Source organism: Ochotona curzoniae, unplaced genomic scaffold (genome assembly GCF_017591425.1).
Source record: "Ochotona curzoniae isolate NIBS_2020 unplaced genomic scaffold, NIBS_Ocur_1.0 contig_291, whole genome shotgun sequence".
Lineage (NCBI taxonomy): Eukaryota > Metazoa > Chordata > Mammalia > Lagomorpha > Ochotonidae > Ochotona > Ochotona curzoniae.
Window position 1 is genome coordinate 17,210,315 of NW_024465649.1, and position 20,029 is coordinate 17,230,343.

Genomic DNA, 20,029 nt, shown 5'->3' on the forward strand with positions numbered 1-20,029 from the left:
CTTAGGGAAGGAAAGGAGGAGCTGAGCTTGGGCCCAGGCTCCCTTCCAGTCCATTCTCAGTGAGTGTCCTTCATCCAGTGGGAGGATGACAGGGGAAATGAGCAAAGCCCTGTCATCCTTTCAAGCATCACCGGGACTCGTGTCTGTCTATCTCAGCCTCCAAGGGGTCCTGTCCCTTTGCACAGAGTGGGAAACTCAGGCTGGGAAAGGGATAGAAACCAGAGCCTTTGGTGATGAGGCAAGGCCAGAATTCATCTCTGCTGATGCTTGGCCCACACTTCCTACCTTGTGCTGTGACAGCTAGAATATCTGGGATTACTGATCCTTTCCCCAAAAACAATTCAGAGTCCCATCTGCTGGACTCACACAGCCTGGCCTCCAGACCTCAGAGCATTTATCACCTTCCTACAGGTGACCTTGTGCGGGTAATTCAATGTCTCTCAACCAGGGAACCCCTACCAGTGTGGCCTACACTTGCTCGCCTCAGCACCTGTGGGGCTACTGTGACTTCCTGAGACGCTCTGCAGATCCTGAGTTTCTGCATGCCCCTGGAACTAGCACAAAGAGAGTGACACCAGCCAGCATCTCACTGAGGGGCCTGGATGCCAGACCTACAGACTTGACTGCTTGCTCACACGGTCCTTCCAGAGTGGCTGCATCAAAGGCATTTCAGTCTTCTGTCACTCCACAGGCACCTGCTGTGCACATAGGCCTGGACCCTGGATCTGAGCAGCAGATAAAGGTGACCCACTGCCCTGTCCAACCTCCCAGCATCCTGTGAGGACCACAGAGTTGTATGTGGAGCCAGAACTCCTTATCTGTCCTTTTAGGAGAAAGGAAAATGAGAGACAGGATGCTGGCTTCTGTCCTGCCATCCTAACCCTGAAGATGAGGCACAGGCCACATGGAGCCTGAGGGTGCAGTGCTGACAGGCTGGCAGGGCTCATCAGGCTGTCATAACCATGAGGCTTAGACCCCAGAGAAGCAGAAAGGTTGATTGACGTCCCTACGGAGGATGTGCCCCTCACACACATTTAAAGGGAAGTAAGAATTTCCTAGATAAATAAGAGGGCTAGGGGGGACAAGCTGTGTTAGCCACGTCAGGAAGATGAGAAGAACCAGGTGCTTTGGATAGTCAGCCTGCTGGCCCTGCTTGGGGTGGTTGAGGGTGAGGCTGGCAAATCCTGAGACCAGAGGGGGAAAGAGGGAATGCCTGAGTTCGCTGCACTGAGGGTCTCTGAGTGAATCTATCTTCCAGAGAAAGGAAGAGAATTGGGGCACTGCAGTGGGGGAGATGACGGCTGATTCCTGTACCTTCTCCTTGTCTTCCCACCAGGACCCTAAAGTTTGCCCACAAATCCTGTCCTCTTACCACTTCTTCATAGGTGCTTGAGGGTAGGCCCCACCCCTTGCACCTTTCACTGAATACTACACCAGCAGAGTTGGACTCACAGTGGCTAGTCCTCAAGTGTGGCTAACAGCCAGGCATGCTATCCCCCGAATCAGCTCACGCTTATCAGGGAGCTTGTGGGTGCTGCTTGGGGTCTGTTTGTATTTGCTTCACTCAGGTCTTTGTTATTGGTGCTCCACAGAACAATGGAAACAGAAGCTTGACAGTGAAGGAGAGATAGGAAGGGACTGTGGAAGGAAATCAAGAATAATAGCTGATGAGTTAATGGTACAGAGAATGGCATTACAAGCAGAACAATCACCAAATACCCTGCCAAGATGGCCCAACAGTATTGCACAAGTATCAGACAGGGTAGACCCACTCCCAACCGTGGGCATTCTGGAAGAGAAGCCAAGAATTCATACTTGTGGATGCCCCAGAGCCAGTGAGGCCAGATGACTGTGGCTGTTCTGAGCTTCTAATATAGGAGGCACAGATTATGAAGTCCAGCCAGAAGGCATTTCTCATGAATGGCTAAACATTTTAGGTAGGTTTTGGTACTCAGAGGTGAGGTTCCAATTATAGAAAATTTTTCAAAAAGTGACAGGTGTTTCCATGCTGCCAATGTCACTAGGCAGACCCGCTCATGCACCCTGGGATGTCCCGAGGCAAGACACTGAGACACAGTGCATGTGTAATTACTCATGGGGCTCAGGGCACAGATCTTCAGCAAGAAGCAAACCAACGTCTAGCGACCCCTTCCTTCCTCTTAACTGAGCAACCCAGAGGACGGAGCAACCAAGTCCAGCTGAGGTACTTGAAAAAGGTTTATGGAGTGGGAAAGCTTTGAATAAAACCTTGAAATTGTATGAGGCCAATACAATGGCAGATTCCCATGAGGCCCCGAGATACAGCACACATAAGAACAAAAAAATTGGTTGTCTATTGTTTCTTGATTTCGAAGCTTACTATAAAGTTATAACAATCAAAACATTGTATAAAGAAATTCACATCGACCAGTAGAATAAAATAAAGAGCCCAGGAATAAAACCTCATATATCCTGTGAAATAATCACTGAGAAGCTGTCAGGGGGAGGGAAAGCAATTGCTGAAAAGCACTGTTGCTGGGGAACCTGGACATCCATGTGCAAACAGGAGAAGTTGTGGGATTGCTGTTTGGTGTAGCACGTGAGACACTGTTCATAAAAGATTGGGCAGTGATTTCTTGGCTACAACATAAAATCACAAGAAACAAGAGAAAACTAGATAAATTGGATTTCATCAAAATTTAAAACTTTTGTACATCAAAGGACATTGTCAGCAGGATGAAAAAGCAACCCACCAAAATCATGTTTAGAAGGTACCCGATAAAAGGTTGATATCCAGAGTATATACAATAAATCAAACAACCATATTGAAAACGGGCAGAGAACTTAACAGATAATTCTCCAAGGCAGTTAAACAGAGGTCAAGGTCCATGAAAGAAGCTTAATTGTTAGGAAAATATAAGTCAAAATTACAGTTACATACTGTTCAAACCATTGGGATTGTTATTCTAAAAAAACAGCAAAAAAATGCAAACATAAACACAACAGGAAGAAGCCAAAGTTTGCCTTCCCTCCAGTGTGCTTGGCTCTGAGCCCTGGTTCTCAGCTGCATTCCAGTTTCTTACGTTCACTCTGAGATTGGAGTGAGGAAGAAGTTCTGAATTCCTGCTCCCCACGTGGGAGGCCTGGATCGAGTTCCTGGCTCCTGGATTTGGCCTAGCCTAGGTTAGGCTTCTGGGGGGAATTTGGAAAATGAATCAGTGGATGGAGCTCTCTTCTAGGCATTTTTGTGGTAACTGTTATACATTGAATTTCTGTCTTGATTCCTGTTTCAGATAGTTTACTATTGGTGTATAGAAATATTATGTTGATTTTGTAACTAACTAGTTCACTGAAAAAACCTTTCAATAGCGAAAGCAGTCCTGAGAACAAAGCTGGGAGCATCACTTCACCTGACTTCAAAATGTACTACAAAGCAATAGTAACCAAAATAGCCTGGTGCTAGTGCAAAAATAGACATATAGGCCAATGGAACAGAATAGAGATCCCAGAAATATCCACATTCTTACAGCCAACTTATTCTTGACAAGGTGCCAAGGATATACACTGGGGGAAAGAAAAATCGTTTCAGTAAAAAAATGCTGAGAAAATTGGGTATTTGGATGTAGAATGAAATCAGACCACTATTTTTCATGATAAATGAAAGTAAACGCAAAATGGATGAGAGTTTTAAATGCAAGATCAGAAACCATTAAACTACTACAAGAAAATAAAAGGGAAGTGCCTCAGAACATTGGTCTGGGAAAAGATTTTTGTTTTTGATAAGACCTCAGAAACAGAGGCAAGAGAGGCAAACATGGACAAATGGAACTCTACAGAACTGAAAAGCTTCTACACAGCAAAGGAAACAGTCACGTCATGAAGGGACACAATGGCCAAGACAGGAAATCCACTTATGTGTTCATCAGCGGACAATGGAACAGTATTTGGCCATAAAGGAATAACATCCTACCATTTGCTACAAAATGGATGGAACCAAGTCATCCCATTAAGCGGAACTCATCAGGAACAGAAAATAAAAATTCCTGTGTGTCCTTCTTCGTACATGGAAAATAGAAATCCTCATATCACAGAAATAGAGTAGAAGCGTGGTTATGAGAATCTGAAAAAGGTGAGGGACAGGGAAATACTGGCTATGAGTTACAAAATTACAGTTAGATAAAGAGGAGTAAGTTCCAGTGTTTTATAGCACAGTAGGGTGTACTTACCAAATAACTGGAAGAGCATTCTGAGTGTCCTAACCACAAAGCAAAGACAACTCCTTGAGGTGACAGATGTGCCATTCATCACTTGATCATTACAGATTGTATTCATGTACACTGATATTGCATGGCATCCTACTAATGTGTACAATAATTGTGTGTCAAGTAAAAGAAAATGGTAAAAAGAAAATTGAGTCTAGGATCACTCTGAACTCAGAGTCCAGCTGACTCCACTTGTAATTCACAGTGAGTAGAACACCAGCTCCCACACTGACATCAAAGGCTTGGTCGTTTAGCCTCACGGTATGTTCTGGAAGCCAGAGGCCTGCTTACCTTGGCTCTGTTACCTCTCCTGTATCCTACCCCTCATCCTATTGTGTTGCCCTATCCCTCCCTACCTTCCCGTTGCTCCTGTCCCCGCCAGCATTCCTCAGCCAGCTGAACAGAGCTTCCTCGTGCTCAAGCTGTCCATGGGCAGACCCTCCACCAGCTGCCCTGGTCACCCTGCTGTCTCCTCAGCAGCTTCTCACAGAAAAGCTCTTCCTTTCCTAGTGCTTCTCAGGCTGGACTGGGACCCTCTTGGAACCTCTTTTCTGCTCCACTGCACTATGTGTAATTCCAGGAAGGTCCACACCCTTGTCACCTGCAGGTCATGTGTGTGCTGTGTCCTCTGTGACTGGTTCTTGGAAGTCATCTGGAATCCAGCCTGGGAACATCCAGTACCTCAGTGGAATCCTTGTTTATCTCCAAATGGGATGGTTAACTTGCCACAGGGCTGCCTTCCATTTGAGCCCCTCAAAGACAGGGACTTGGTAAACCTGTGCATCCAAGCCCCCTATAGAGGGAGTTGGAGACTGACAAGAATGAGGCAATTGGAACTGTGGTTCAGATAAGGCCGGACCCTTAGCTGAGGGGGTGAGGACCTCAGGGGGTCCTAGCTGGTCTTATTGAGCTCGATGCTTGCACAACTGCTAAGCTTCCTCCCCAGGTGAGACCCTGTCCCGCCTCTGGGTGGCCTTGCTCCTCAGGTGCATGTGTCTGCGAGTACTCATTCACTGCATGGGGCTCTGAGTGAAAACCAGCTGTGGGTCATTTCAGTCTCCTGCCCACAGGTCCCATCATTGGCACTGGCAAGGGCACCGTGGGAAGGCTTTGGCTACGTGAATGAAACCTTAATGGTACGATTCTCAGTATAAACATCCCCCACCTGAACAGTCCCAGAGCCTCAGACCCATGCCACAAGTACAACATCTGTCACTGGGACAGTCCCTGGAGCCCCAGACCCATGCCACAAATACAACATCTGTCACTGGGACAGTCCCTAGAGCCCCAGATCCAAGCCACGAGCACAACATCTGTCACTGGGACAGTCCCTGGAGCCCCAGAACCACGCCATGAAGCACAAACATCTGTCACTGGGACAGTCCCTGGAGCCCCAGACCCATGCCACAAGCCTCCACCACCAGGACAGTGCTGAAACCCAAGATCCACATCAAGACTGTTTGACGGGCAACATTGGTTTGGTTTTCTTGCCCAGGTTCTTGTCTTGCACAAGGTGTTAACAAAATGTATTTAAAAGGCAGGAAAGTGAATACAACACACACACACACACACACACACACACACACACACACACACACACAAAACCATGGGTTACCCTAAAAGGAGAAATACTTGCCAATGGGCAGAGGGCCAGAAGATTGTCTGAAGGAAGTGTGGATGTTAGAGAAGGAGGAGTGACATTGTACCAGTGCAGTAGCACTTTCGGCTGTAGGGACGGAGTGAGTGAGCTATGGGGTAGAGGGTACTCCCTCCACAGCTGGAAGCCACCTGGGTAGCTGGTGACATCTCCACAAGTTCCACCCGGAGCTTAATTTTTACAACACCCTCTGTTACTCCAGGAGGAAGCAGGTGCATCCTGGGGAAAGGAGGGTTTTGATTGACAAGTAGGAGGCTAGAATTACAGTTTGAGTGTGAACTTCCAGCTCAGTGGACGTTTTCATCCCCATAGCCTTTTCATATGAAAACAAAGCCCCTTTGCTACTGTTGCCCAGGGCTGCTCTGTCTCCTAGGGCACTCCTGGCCCCAGGAACAACCCTGGGCAGCTTCCAGGTCCCTGTGGTTACAAGCTCTTCCAGAAAAAACACTCTCAGTCAACCTTGCTGACACCTTTCTCTTCCAGAACAGTGGGCTGAAAGGAGACTACGGTTACACAGAATGTTCCAGAAGCATTGGGCAGGTCACATCACAAATGCTTTGAGCTGTTACAGTTATCCTGTGAGTTGGCCATATTAGTCCTATTTTGGGGGGAGGAAATGAGGATTGTGGGCAGTAACTGTGGCTCCTATGGGCTTTTATTCTGAACTTACTCAGCTCCCAAAGTGTTGCTGACCACTGTTCCTTCCCTCCTGGTCCTGTGTCTGGGGAGAGAACCTTGAAGGAGGTGGGGGAAGATCTGACTCTGTGCTGCCCTCTGCTGTGGAAGTTCTGAGCAGGACACAGAGGTGACTGAGTTGGGAGGTACAAGAACCCAGTTGTGGACACTGCTAGCCCCACCCTTCCCTCCCCAGCATGCACTCAGCCCATCCTCCTGGCTGCCATGGCCCTGCCCCAACCATTAGTCTGAGGGGCCAGGAGAGATTTCTCGTATGCTCTTGCTCAGCTCCATTCACATCCAATTTCATGGAACTCCTGCTGGTCACTCACTCAGCTCCTCATGCCAGGCTTGGTCTCAGGCTCCTGCACAAATGCACGGGTCACCATTCCCCAAGAATCCAACACCATGGAGCCCCAGCACTGTGTAGGCAGGGCGCCTGTTCCCCGCATGGGGCTGGAACAGAGCCGGGATTGTGCTCTATAAAGGGCAATGCACACCTGGATGAGCCCGGCTGTTTCTTCCCGTGGCCCTTACCCAGCCTCTAGGTGTCTGGCAGCTGTTCTGTTCCCGTATTCCCACATCACGTTCCCATCACCTGGGGAAGCAGACACCTCATGTGCACAGGCTGGCTGCTTGATTCCAAGAGCAAAGATGATCATGTAGGAGAGTAGGATTGAGAAAGATGAATACAGACACCAGGGAAGGAGGAGAGGTAGGAAGAGGGAACAGACTTACATATTGTAGTGAAGGAGTGAAAGCTTATTCCTGGCAGATGGGCCAACCCTACCTTCAAGTCTGGCCCGAGTCAAATCTCTTCAGCCTGGCACCTCCACCTCTGGACCCAACAGCAGCTCTCCAGATGCAGGGGGCTCTGGCCTGGCCTCTGGCAGCTCAGTCAACACTGTGGGTGACTCCTGGTTCCACCTGGGGCTGAGGTGGCTGAAGAGGCACTGGGATCTTAGGGCAGCCTGCCAGGCCTCAGGCTCTGAGGGACAGCCTCTGTCCTTACTTCCTGATTGGGAGCCTGGTCATGCAGAAAGGAGGATCCGCTCTGAGCTCAGAGTCCCCAGGTCACGAGGGTCAGATGCAAGGAAGGTCACAGTCAAAGACAGGTGCCTGTGCCCCAGCTGCTGGCAGCCCAGCTCCCCCCTCCCCACTCCTGGACAAACAGGTTTCTCAGGATGGGGAGGATACCCGCGGCGGTCTGCAACATTGTGTGGTAGGCGTGACATTTACGGAGACTGCTAATCATGTGTGTTCTTAGCACACCCACAACGGTGACCTTATCAGACCTGTGTTAATTACATTCGTTGTGGTCCTCGTTATGCAATCATCATATGAACACATCTTATGCATATACATGTTTACTTGTCAGCTATTCAACAATAAAGCTAAAAAAGGTAACACATGTGTGTACACACACATACAGCAAGGCAGGGAGAGAGGCAGGCTGGTGACAGAAACCCAACATGTTTAGGCATGACTGATAACATCACACATACACACTCTGCACACACATGCACACACACACTCACACGTGTACATGCCATGGTCTGTTTGTGTAGGGAGGCATTGGGGAGCAGGAAGGAGCACACCAACCCCAGGCAGGCCTGCCCACACTCAGGCAGGCGCCTTCACGCACCGTGCCAGGCTGTGCAGCAAAGCCATGGAGAGCTCTAACACCCTCTAAGTGAACATGACAGCTTCCTCACAGGTTGATGCGAGGATGCAATGAAAGTGAAAGGAAATGTTTACTGACTGCCACCTGCAGCACCCCTGGGACGCCTGGCTGTTTTCCCAGCTTCCAGCAGGATTCTGGGATTCTGTGTGGTTGGCAGGGGGACTGGCGGGGCAGCTCAGTGGAGGACTGCAGGTCCCAGCTTTGCAGTTCAAGCGTGCTCCACTGAGCACGAGCGAGCTCAGGGTGTTGCATCTGAAGAGGAGATAGTGGTATCTATTCACAGATTTCGGGAGACTAAACAAGAGAATATATATTGATCTGGTGTTTGTACGGGATTCTTTCTGTCTCGACTTTGGCTGAGGACCAGAGATTGAGTACTATTTAATGGGTGCCTTCTCCCAGCACTCTGGAAAGGAGCTGGACACCCTGGGCCCAGGCCTGGTCAGCACCCAGCTGGAAATGCAGAGGCCCCTGCTGACCTGGCCACTGGCCCTTAGGACCCTGCAGCTTGGTGACTGGACAGTCCTGGCTGCAGGGCGCCGCCCTTGCTTGGCTGGGGAGGTGGAGCTGAGCTAGAACCTGAGATTTGCCCTCTCATCCCTGCACTATGTTCTCAGAGGGTTCCTGTGGAGTCTTTTAACGTTTTCTCTCCCTGTGTTTGCAGGAGTTTGGTCTCTGCCACCCTCACAAAGGGTGCTGGGTTCTTAGCTTCCCGGCTCTCTCTTGCGCGTGGTTTCTCTGTGCACACGCTGCAGAACTCCCCCTACCCGGGGCTATGGCACAGCTCCCTGTGCCTAGCTGTGGGCTACTGAAGGATCTGCAGGCCTGCACTGCCCCCTGAGTTTCAAGAGCCACGCGAGAAGCGGTGTAGGGCTGGAGACAGGCTGCAAAGTCCATCCACGCCCGATTCTGGTGAGAGACCTGGTGGCTCCCTTGCACATTCTTAGGCCTTGGGTTTAGTGTGTGTGAACTTATGTAGAGACGTGCTTGTGGGGGCATCTTGGGGTGAGTGGGTGACACGCAAACCACTGGGCCTGGCACTGGGCATGCCCTGATAGGCAGCCACTCTCGTCATCGCTGTGTGCCAGGAAGGTGGCTGTGCACCTGCCCTCACCCTGCAGCAGCCGAACCACTGGGGCCTGACACATTCCAGACACTATGGAGGCTCCAAGCAGGCCAGGAAAGGCCTCACACTCAGTCTGTTCCACCCTGCTTCATTACTTCCTCAACAAGGGTTCAAAACTCTGTGGAGCCTGTGGCCTTCCCTGGGAGCAAAGGGAACTGGCAGAGACCTGGTGCACATTATGCCATCAACCACATGAATAATGAATGAATGAATGAATGAATGAATGAATGAATGAATGAATATGTGATATGTTAGTTTCCTCCTTTTTCTGAGTTCTCTGTGCCTCACAAAGTTCTGAACACATGTCAATTACCAGAGCTACCTATAGCAGCCTGGATGAAGGGTAGTGCAATACACACACAAACGATGAGTGAGTTAAACAAGACGGATTTGTTTTCCACCGTGAAGTCTGGAAATGGACGGATTGGTTCAGTGGTTGAAAGTTTTTAAAGGCTCCTCAGCTCCTTTTGCTCCTTTACCGGTGGATTTCACAGCCTGACACGGCTGCTCACACTAGCTGTGGCTTCTCTATCCCAGTGCACATGTCTGAGATATCGAAAAGAATGTTTTCACCAATATCATGCTGTTGTGCATTTCACAATGTGGTCCCTGTCCAGCTGCAAGGGAGCATGGTAAGCACTGTCATTATTTCAGTGTTCTGAGGGCAGTGTTCCGGGCAGGAATCTGAAAAGTTTAACCCATAAAGAGAAGGATGGCTGCTGGAGAGTGCCATGGGTCCCGGACACACCACACTGTGTTGTGCAAAGTCAGGGTTCTTTCTTCATCATCCTGTGCTAGGCTTCTCTGAAACGCTGGTGGTCAGGCTCCTTTCTCACAATGCCCTCTGCACACATTCAGTGGCCACCTGCTGTGTGTGGAGTAGGCACTAGGAACTCAGAAACACAGACCTAGCTTCTGCTGGCCCTCATGGTCTGCAGGGAGCTGACCAATCCCTAAGCAACCTTCTGGATGTCGTGTGTCAGTGGTGTGTGGGTTGTAGGCACAGGTGGCTGTCAGCCCTGATGCCAAGTCACTAGGTATAGTTCAGCCTGGAAGAGGAAGTGGGGTTGGAAAACCTGGGTGCATTCCAGATTTTACGAGAAGGACATGATTCTCCTATAATTGTATGGTACCATTGTAAAATAGGTTTTAAATCAGGTTTCACTTCTCTTCTGACGGAAGGCAAGTTATGATTCCCTACTTTTTGCGTGAGAAAACAGAGGCTGCAAGATTTCTGCTCCCTTTACCAGTTCAATCAGAAGTTCTGAACTCAGCTCTCTTCACGCTCTTTGGGTACGCCCATGTCCACTCCTGCTGCTCTGACCACTGGCTGGGACCCACTGCCCACTCGGCCAGGCCAGGCACATCACCTGGACTTTATTCTGTTTTGAAGCATGCAGTGAATGGAGGTGGACTACTTCCCAGGGGCCTCAGCAACCTGCTAGGCCTAAGGAAGGCAATCTGCCAGGTTCCAGGAGGGCTGTCTAGCCAGCCACTGGCTCAATTAGGCACTGAAATTGATTTTAAGATGTTACCGGTTAATCAATTGCTTTTAATTATCTGCATTCTCTAAACTCCCAGCTTTGTACCCAAGCCTGTGATTGTAACTGGGAAAAATGAGGTGCAGAGTGATCCCTTCCCTTAGGGAGGCAAAGCTAGAGGGCTTAGCCTAAGCAACAGGGGAATAAGGGCTTGCAAAGGCCTGAGTTGAATCTCAGCATTGTAACTAATGAACTGAGGCAATGGCTTTCTCCAGGAACACTTTCTCAGGAGACTTAGCTTGGTTCTCCAGAAAATAAAGTGTGCAAAACTCTGCTCACTACAGGGGTCCCTAGGAAGTGTTACCAGTTGTGACTGTCAGTTGTGAGATGAGGACAAGTACTTCGCTTTTGAACAGGTTATTCAAACAGTCATGAACCTGAGGCCAGAGAGAACTGCCCTTTTCAGAATGTGCAGTACAAAACATGACCACGAGGGGGAGAAAGAGTCCTCACTTTCCCAGCTTCCACCCTACTCTCTCTGCTCCTAGGGGCACTCAGCAGGTGACTGTCCTTACTTTACTTCCTCCCACATACACCAAATATGGAAAACTGTAGGTAAAGGAGAGATTCCCTGGGATTTTGACCTTAAAACAAGATGCAGAATATTCTCCGGATTCCTGTGTGTGTCCAAAAAATTCTGATTCCTTCTGACTTGTTCTCTCAACCTTATGATATTTTTTCCAAATGCTCCACGTAATGTCCCAAACACTCTCTCTGAAAATCTGCACATTTTACATAGCTCTGAAACCTCCTCAGCAGTACTGTGACTATCTCAAACTCTGATGCTTCCCAAACCCTATGATAACATGCTCTGAATATCTCAAGTTCTGAATCTCCACCTCGATATCCTGTGCTCTTAGACGCCCATATTCTCACCAGTTCTTGGAGACTGTAGACATCGGTGGCCCACAGACCCTTCTCCAATCCATTCCCCAGGTTGGTGCTCTAGGGAGGCCTTCCCATAAGCAGGTCTGGGTTTGTCAATCCCTACCTTTGTCCTCTTCTTCAAGTAGTTCAGTGAATTCCCATCCCAGTTGGCATGGTTTTCAAACATTGGAACACATTTTTCTGGTCTCCAGGGGTCTCTCAGCTACCTCCTGTTGCCTTGTTTTGGCTCTCACCGTGGCCTTTCATTTCCTGGCAGTGACATGCTCATCCGTCCATGCTGGTGCTCTGCACACACTGGGGTCTCTGTGCCCTGTGCCCTGCTTACCCATCCTTCTGCTTTGTTTTCACATCAACTCCTATTCTTATAAGCTTCTGAGATCAGTTGGTGGCCAGGACTGCTCACTAGGTTATCCCAGAACAGCGCCACACACATATCTTGTTATTCAGAGAGTAGCTAAGTTTCTAGAGGGCCACACGCTCACATTGTCCATGATTTAGTATATGGGAAAGTATGCAGTGTTTTCCTTATCTCCTCTCTTTTGGTTTCTGGGTGGATTGAGTTGTGATCTTAACCAATGACTGGGAAGGCTTTGGTAATGACGAACATCACAGAGTGGACAGGAAAGTGAGGAGCAGGCAGGGAAGTGGAGGCATTGCAAATCAGGAGGGAGAATTTTCCCATGCTCTTCTGAGGAGCCACCTATTCAGCCACAGCAGGCTCCAGGACTTTAATATGAATGAGGAAAAGATAAGCAGGGAGCATCTCCAGGGCAGAGCTACCAAAGAGCCAAGATTTAGCAGTTTTTGAAGCAGGATGCTTCCCAGATCAGTCCCACACCTGTGCTGGTTAGCGAAGACTTCACCTCCAGCCAGTCCTAGTTGGTCCCAAGCACGAAGATGACATGGATGCACAGGAGGCCATCATGCAAGTTTGACCAAACTTTGACACTTACGTGGAAACCTTCACAAGAAAGCAAGATCCAGATAAATGATCAGAGAAGAGAGCTTTTATACCTTTTGGATGAAGCAGATGAAACATCTATGAAGAAATAACTCAGGAATTTGAACTGGGGGCAGTAAATTGTAGTGAAGTGACTCGGTGGGTGTGAAACTAGAGGCAGATATAGACTATTTCTGTACACTTATTTGTAACCATCCATTCTGGCATCAGGTCCAAGCCCCTGGTGATTAGAGTGTTCTTCATTTCACGGTGAAGTGTGGGTGCCCAGTTCATGGGAAGCTGTGTGGCTCATTCTAAGAACAAAAGGTGAGGTCAGAAGGACTTATTATCCACCTGTTATTTCTCAATGGCTTCAGCCCAGAATGATGACTATAAAGGCGGTGTCTCATTTCATACTGCACCTTTTCTAGTCCTGTGACTTTAGAAGAGTGCTGTGGACTCTGAACACTGCACCTGTCTCCTTGGCTTAACATAATCAAGAGTTATTCTTTCTCATTCTGCAGTACCTTGTGGTGATTCAGTGGTAGTGGGAATGCAAATGTCTGGATTCATTTCTGGAAGTTAATTGGATAGAGTATATGAAAAGCTTTGAATCACCTGCCCAGTAATTCAGACCTATAGGAACTACCCTCTCCTAAAGGAACAGAGACCCAGATCCACTCATTGATGTGTATGGATATTCAGTATAAACTATTTACAGCCAGAGATCACTAGAAATGATTTGAAACATAACACTACTGGGTCTGATGGAGAGGAGGAGGGGCGAGTGCTGACTTGGAGGCTGTTGTTCCAGCTGCTGAGGTTTGCTTCTGGGCACAAAATCTTCACTACTTTAACATTCTGGGCCTCTCCCTGCCTCTTCACTCACTCCTGCCCTTGCTCTCACAATGCACATTTTAGAGTATGAGTTGAATTTGTGTATCACTGATACCTCTGTCATCTAAGGGGCAGACACCCACAGAGGAAATATGTTCTTAATTGCCTTTAGCATGGAAAAGTTTAGTAAGTAAGGCTGCTGTGTGGGAACAGGCTGCCTCCCCTGTGTTCAGGTCAATGCTTCATCCTAACTGTGGTGGCCTTGCCAGACTGTCTACACCCACACCTCTGTCTATATCCACAACTCTATCAACACCCCTAACTCTCTCTACACCCCACCTCTATCTACACCCCCACCTCTGACTTATAAAAGTTACCGTTTAGATATGAAGTGCCTTCATTTCACACTAGTTGCCATCTAGTTAAGAACCTGAGCAACCTGCATTTATTTATTGGCTATGTGTTTAAGTTACAGGGTGGGGATGGCCTGTAAGATTCAACTAGTTGTCTCAGGTGGATACTCAAAGGACGAGATCTCAATTTTATGGCCATTACATAGTGTAATGAAAGTGTTTGTGGGACTACTGTGGCAGAATGCTCCCTTCTATCTCTAATGCAGACACACACAGATTCCACACCCAAGAGTCATGCAGCCCACAGGGAGCTGCACTCTCAGTTGCATTCCACATGTTCTTTGCAAGAGGTGTTGGAGATGAATATCTGACCATGCAAGACTTCCAATGAAGGTTGTGCTGGAATGGGCAATTCCTGGACTTGCTAGTCTGAAACTCATTTACTCATAGATAACAGGTGTATTCTGCAGTATATGAAAGTGGGAGAAAAGATTCCTCTAAGAGACATTTCGACCACATAAGTGAGTTATGCAAAACTGTAGGGGCATTGTACAGTTGGGCCATTGCTTGTCCTACCTGGTCCCACGTTGGAGTGCTGTTACTGATCTAGCGTTCTGTTCGTGAGCCTGATCACTGCTACCTGTGTTGGAGGCCTGGATAGCACTGCTGGCTTCAGGCGGGCCCAGTCCTTTCCGGGAGAGCCAGCACATGGACAGTCGTTTCTCTGTCCTCGCTTGGACCTCTATCTTTCAAATAAATATGTGAATAAATCTCAAACAAATAAATCCTGCAACGTTTTTTATACACCAACATTAATCTTAATGAGGAAGACCTTTAAAAGACAATCCCTTTTACACTAGCAACAAAAATAATTAAATGCTGTGGAATAAATTTAACCAAGGAAATGAAAGCCTTCAGCAGTGAATTTGTAAAACATTAATGAAGAAAACGAAGCTGAAAGGAATTCTCATACTAATGGATTGGTAGAATTCTATTATCCAAATACACAAAGCGATTTAGAAACTCAATCCAATTCCCATCAAAATATCGACACTCTTCAAATAACTTATAAAAATTCTTAGAATTCATACAGACAGACAAGAAGACCCTGAAGAGCCAAAGCCATGTAGAAGAGTCAAAATGCAGGCAGAGACATCACGGTGGCAGATGTCAAGGCACTGCACAGGCCATGGTCACCATGCAGCACACAGCAAGCTGCTGGCTGTCAACAGGTGTGCAGATCAGTGACACTGAGCAGAAACCCCAGAAATAAATCCACACTCTCAGCTACACTGCTCAATTTCAGGTAGAATGCTTTAAAAATGTGTTCATATGTTAAGAGCACTATTCAGTTCTCTTTTGTTTTCTTTCGCTATTTAGTTTTGTTTTCTCAATGGTGCTTTTGAACCTCATGAAGATATGAAAATTCCAAAGTTAGTTATGGAACAAAATGGCTTCAAAAATCCATAAATCTGACAAAATAAGTTTTGAGGAAAACAATGGAAAATATTTGTAATATATTAGTGTAGTTTGACATCAGGGAATGAGTCACAGTGTCTATCAGTTGTCCCAAACACATGTCAGGGCTGTGCGCACCGGTCTGGGAACTGTTCAGAAATGCAACTTCTTGAATCCGCCCAGGCTCAGAATGAGAAACTGGCTTATGGCTCAGGGTTTGTGTTTTAACACGCTCTGCTGCTGGTTATCACACACTAAATTCATATAGCCATCCCCGCCCCTTGCACACTAAACACCTTTTCTTACTAATTTATTTATAAATTTTGAGGTAATAACATTTTTAAGGTTTTGCTCATTTATTTGAAAGTTAGAGTTGTAGAGAGAAGTGGGAGACACAGAAAGTGAGGCCTTCTACCTGCTAGTCCACTCCCCAAATGTCCACACCAACCAGGGTTGGGCCAGCTGGTATCAGACACCAGGAGGTGGTGTCCCATGGAGGTGGCCCATGGAGGTGGCCCACAGAGGTGCAGGTGTCCCATGGAGGTGGCTGGACCCCCAGTATTTGGTCTGTCTGCCACTGCTTTTTCCAGGACATTAGCAGGGAGCTGGATTAGAAATAGAGCAGCAGACACATGAACTAATGTCCGTATGAGATGTCGACATTGTAGGTAGTCTCTTTACCAAGAATGCCATAATAGTGTCTCTGAGACAACAATGGCTCTACGAGATATAAACTTGTACCTGTCACCAAAGGACTGTACTACCATAAGGTAGGGGGGAAATGGCTGAAGGAGAAAATTGGAAGGAAGAAGGCGACATCCCTATACCCACAAATCTGTAGCATAGAAAATAATGAAAATAAGATTAAAGAATTCTGTAAAAAAACTTAAGACTACACTGCATAAGCAAAATGAACAAACTACATGAACAATAGTCAAATGCAGAGTTTCAATTTTACTCATATAAACTTTGACACAGTTACAAAATAACTAAAGTTATCATATCTATAATCCCTATCAATTTGTTTGGCAAAGATTTTAAAATTAAATTTGATAAAATATTGTATTTCCAACTAAACTGATACACATTTCTTCTTTCAATTTTTTTTAAAAAGCTTGTTTTTTGCTTTTTTTTGAGAGAGTAGAGAGAGACAAAGAGTAGAGAGAGAGAGAGAGAGAGGGAGAAAGAGAGCTTCCATTTGCTGTTTCACACACCAAATGGCTGCAACAGCTGGAGTTGGGTCAATCTGAAGCCAGGAGCTGGATTTCGTATGTATGCTTTGGGTCCTAAGGATTTGAGCCATCCTCTGCTGCCTTTCCATGCCATAAACAGGAAGCTGGATTGGAAGTGATGCAGCTGGAACATAAACCAAAGCTTATATCTGAAGCTGGTGCTGCAGGTGGAAGTTTAGACTACAATGCCACAATGCTCTCAAATAGAAGGCATATGTATAAGGGAGAATGTGCCATTTTTGGCACACACAGAACTAGATGGTACTATGTCAACATTTTCCAGTAAAGTTTTAGCAACTGGGACTACAACTATGTATATGTCTTAAAATAAGTTCTTTCATTTAAATTTTTTTTTATCAATTCCTTGGATTTTGTCCAATTATAAATAGTAACAAGTACATGAAAACTTCTTGATCTCATGTGAATCATCAGAATATATTTATCAAGTCCAAGCAAGAATGTAAGTATTTGTGGCTGCTGATAGCAACTTTAAAATGTAAATTTAAAAAACTTAAAAGTAACTTTTAAAAAAAACATTTGGATCATTATATGCACAAGAAATCCCCAAGACAGAACTAAAGCCAGCTGACTCTGGCATGCTACAACCTTGCTGTAACTGCTTACTGAGTCCACGAGATTTCTTGTGTGTTTCCTTTGGGGTTCCATGCACAGTAGCAGTTTATGAAAGGGGCAGTTTTAGTTCTCCCTTTCTAATCTATGTACCTCTTGTTTCCTTTTTCTTATTGTATTGCACTAACCAGAACATCCAGTGTGCTGTTGACCAGCATGGATGAAAGGAGACATCCCTGGATAGTTCCCAAAGTTACAAGAATGTATGTTATCTCTGAGCTAAGGGGACATCCTTAGCTGGGCTGAGATTCTCACCAACGGGCATGTGACCTGGAATGGGGGCTACATTCTGATCAGGAAATCATTATAGCCTCCCTTGGCACAAGTGTGAACTGGGATTGGATGCACTGAACCGGGCCAGACATCAATACCGTCTGGTGTCCTGGAGGACCGCAATAGATGTGCGATGGACTGGACAAGGTCTCAAACCCCTACTGTGCCAGAGACCAGCTCCAGCTGACTGAGAGCTTGCAAAGGATGTGTGGATCGGCAAGCTAATAGGAAGAGATAAGACACGGACCACTATGGCATGATGCTCATAATGGACAACTCAGAAAAGTTGCCTTCTTTATTTATATCACATGTTTTTGCACAACATCCAATTGTTTCATTTTTCATTACATCATGGTTATGAAAATGCAAGATGCAATCCTAAAAAATATTTTTCTATTTCAAAGAAAACATTCTTAAAAAACCATTACTCATTAAAACCTGCAATCACCTGGCTGAGCCAGGAACTCCACAGTTGACAGCTCATGCAGTTACATAGTGACAAATAGTTTACTTATACTCAAAATCAATTTTTACTAAGCACAAACTAATATTGATTAAAATTTTAAGAATACAGAATTAAAAGATCATAAATGAAAAGATTTAATAAAAGCATATAACATAGATTCTTTGCTAAATCTTAATCAAATCATGCATTAATTACAGTCACCTTCACCTAGTGCTGATCCAATTGTTTTTTATTCTTTTGTTAAAAGGCAGTGAAAGGGATCACGGCAATTCAGCTAATCTACAAACAGAGGGCCTTTACAAGAAACTTCCTTTCATCTATATAAACTATTTTCTTTCCCTAAATATAAAAGCCAATATAAGATAGAAATTTTTAATAAACTGTTTTCTTTCCGTAAGTATAAGTGCCAGTATAAGATTGAGATTTTAAGCCATTTTGAAAGGGTTTTCTTTAGTTTCCTTTTAGAAGATGTCCCACATATTTTTGCTTTCTTGTGGTAAGAAACTAAAATGCATCATATTATGTGTTGTAACAGTTCGAGGTGTATGGTGAACAAACTCCTTATGCCTCCATGATCGCCATCTATTCCAGTATATTATCAAGCCATTTCTTAAGGAAAACATTACTTATACTAGGGCAAATTTCAGGACAAAAGTGGGCACATAACATGATGTTTGTAAACATACTGGGCTCAATTGTACTATAGTATACTTTTAGTTATATGTCATAGCCTTACGTTACTAAAGCTGTTTTTATCATAACATGATTGATCAATTTGAGGTGTCATATCAGTTACAGGAATCACTTCACATTAGCAGAAAAACAACAACAACACCCTCAGAAGAATTCTATGAAACATCACAGAGCAGATTGAGTTCCATACAAAGGGGTGAGGCAGCAACAAGGTGACCAGAGACATTCTGCCGGGCCATGCAGCCAGAAACTCCTTGCAGCCTTGCTAACTGAGGAGCAGTGCTCATCACACACTCATGCCATCCAACCCAACTGCATGGCCCCCCACACTACCTAGCCATGTGTGAGCTGTATGTGGGTGCAGATGAGCCATGGCTGGCTGAAACATCCAACTATAACCAGTTTGAATTGAAGGCCAGGCAGGAAAAGTCACTGTTTCTGCTAGGACAGGAGGTGAATTGAGTAGGGCTGGCCAATGAACCCCCTGGTATGCACAAAGTTTGGCATTGGGAGGAGTTCTGATGGAGAAGCCTGGGCAACTCCTCTGGCAGGACACAGACCCTGCAGGTAAGCGCAAGAAGCATGATAGGAAGCAGCACATGTGAAATGGACAATTTCCCACTGGCATACATTTGGCATGGGTCGGGGGCAGACCAGGCTGAATCAGCTCACGTCATCCACTGGCAAATCTGAACAACAGACCAGAGTGTGGGTTGGGCCAGGTTTGGTAGTGACAAAAGGCAGTGCACATTATGGAATGTCAAGGTGAGATTGCCTGTACTGGATGTGAGGGCAGCACCAACCAGCACACGTGAGAACCAGAAAGGATGGGGCAGATCTGGCAAGGGGAATAAGGAGTGGTTCCCTTGCTGGACAGCCAGTCCTACTGGAGAGTGTGAGCTGGGATGGGGGCAGACCAGACGAAGCAGAGCTACAATACCTGTGTGCCTCATGTGGCCTAGATCAGGGAAAAGCCAGGCTGGGCTGGTTGATCCTGTCGGTGCAAACAAAATTAGAGTTGGTGAGGGTTGTTGGGGCTTAGCTGCAGCATCAGCTGGAAGAAGCTGTCACTGGGGGCTAATTCTGTCAAGTCAAACCACAGAACCAACTGGAAAGTGCAAAATCCAGGAGTGAGAGAGACCTGGGAGGGAAATAGTGGGCACCTTCCTCTTGGGTTACCACTCCGATGGGAGGGTACAAAAACTAGGACAGGGACTGGGGTGGCTAAACAGAGAGGCACTCAATAGCATCCGTGAGGGCTGGATAGTTGAGCTGGTAGATGGAACTAAGCTTCAATACCCATCGACTTGTATGAGAGCCAAATAGGATGTGGGA

General features: G+C 46.4%; 1 protein-coding gene across 1 annotated transcript in view; it reads left to right on the top strand.

Moving 5' to 3' along the window:
* The first annotated feature begins 433 nt into the window (after positions 1 to 433).
* The window catches only part of LOC121155322 (selection and upkeep of intraepithelial T-cells protein 8-like), a 46,969-nt gene continuing 27,373 nt past the window's right edge, over positions 434 to 20,029 (top strand). The window contains exon 1 of the mRNA XM_040978615.1: positions 434 to 742. Coding sequence (XP_040834549.1) covers positions 434 to 742 — 309 coding nt within the window. The remainder of the gene's footprint in view (positions 743 to 20,029) is intronic.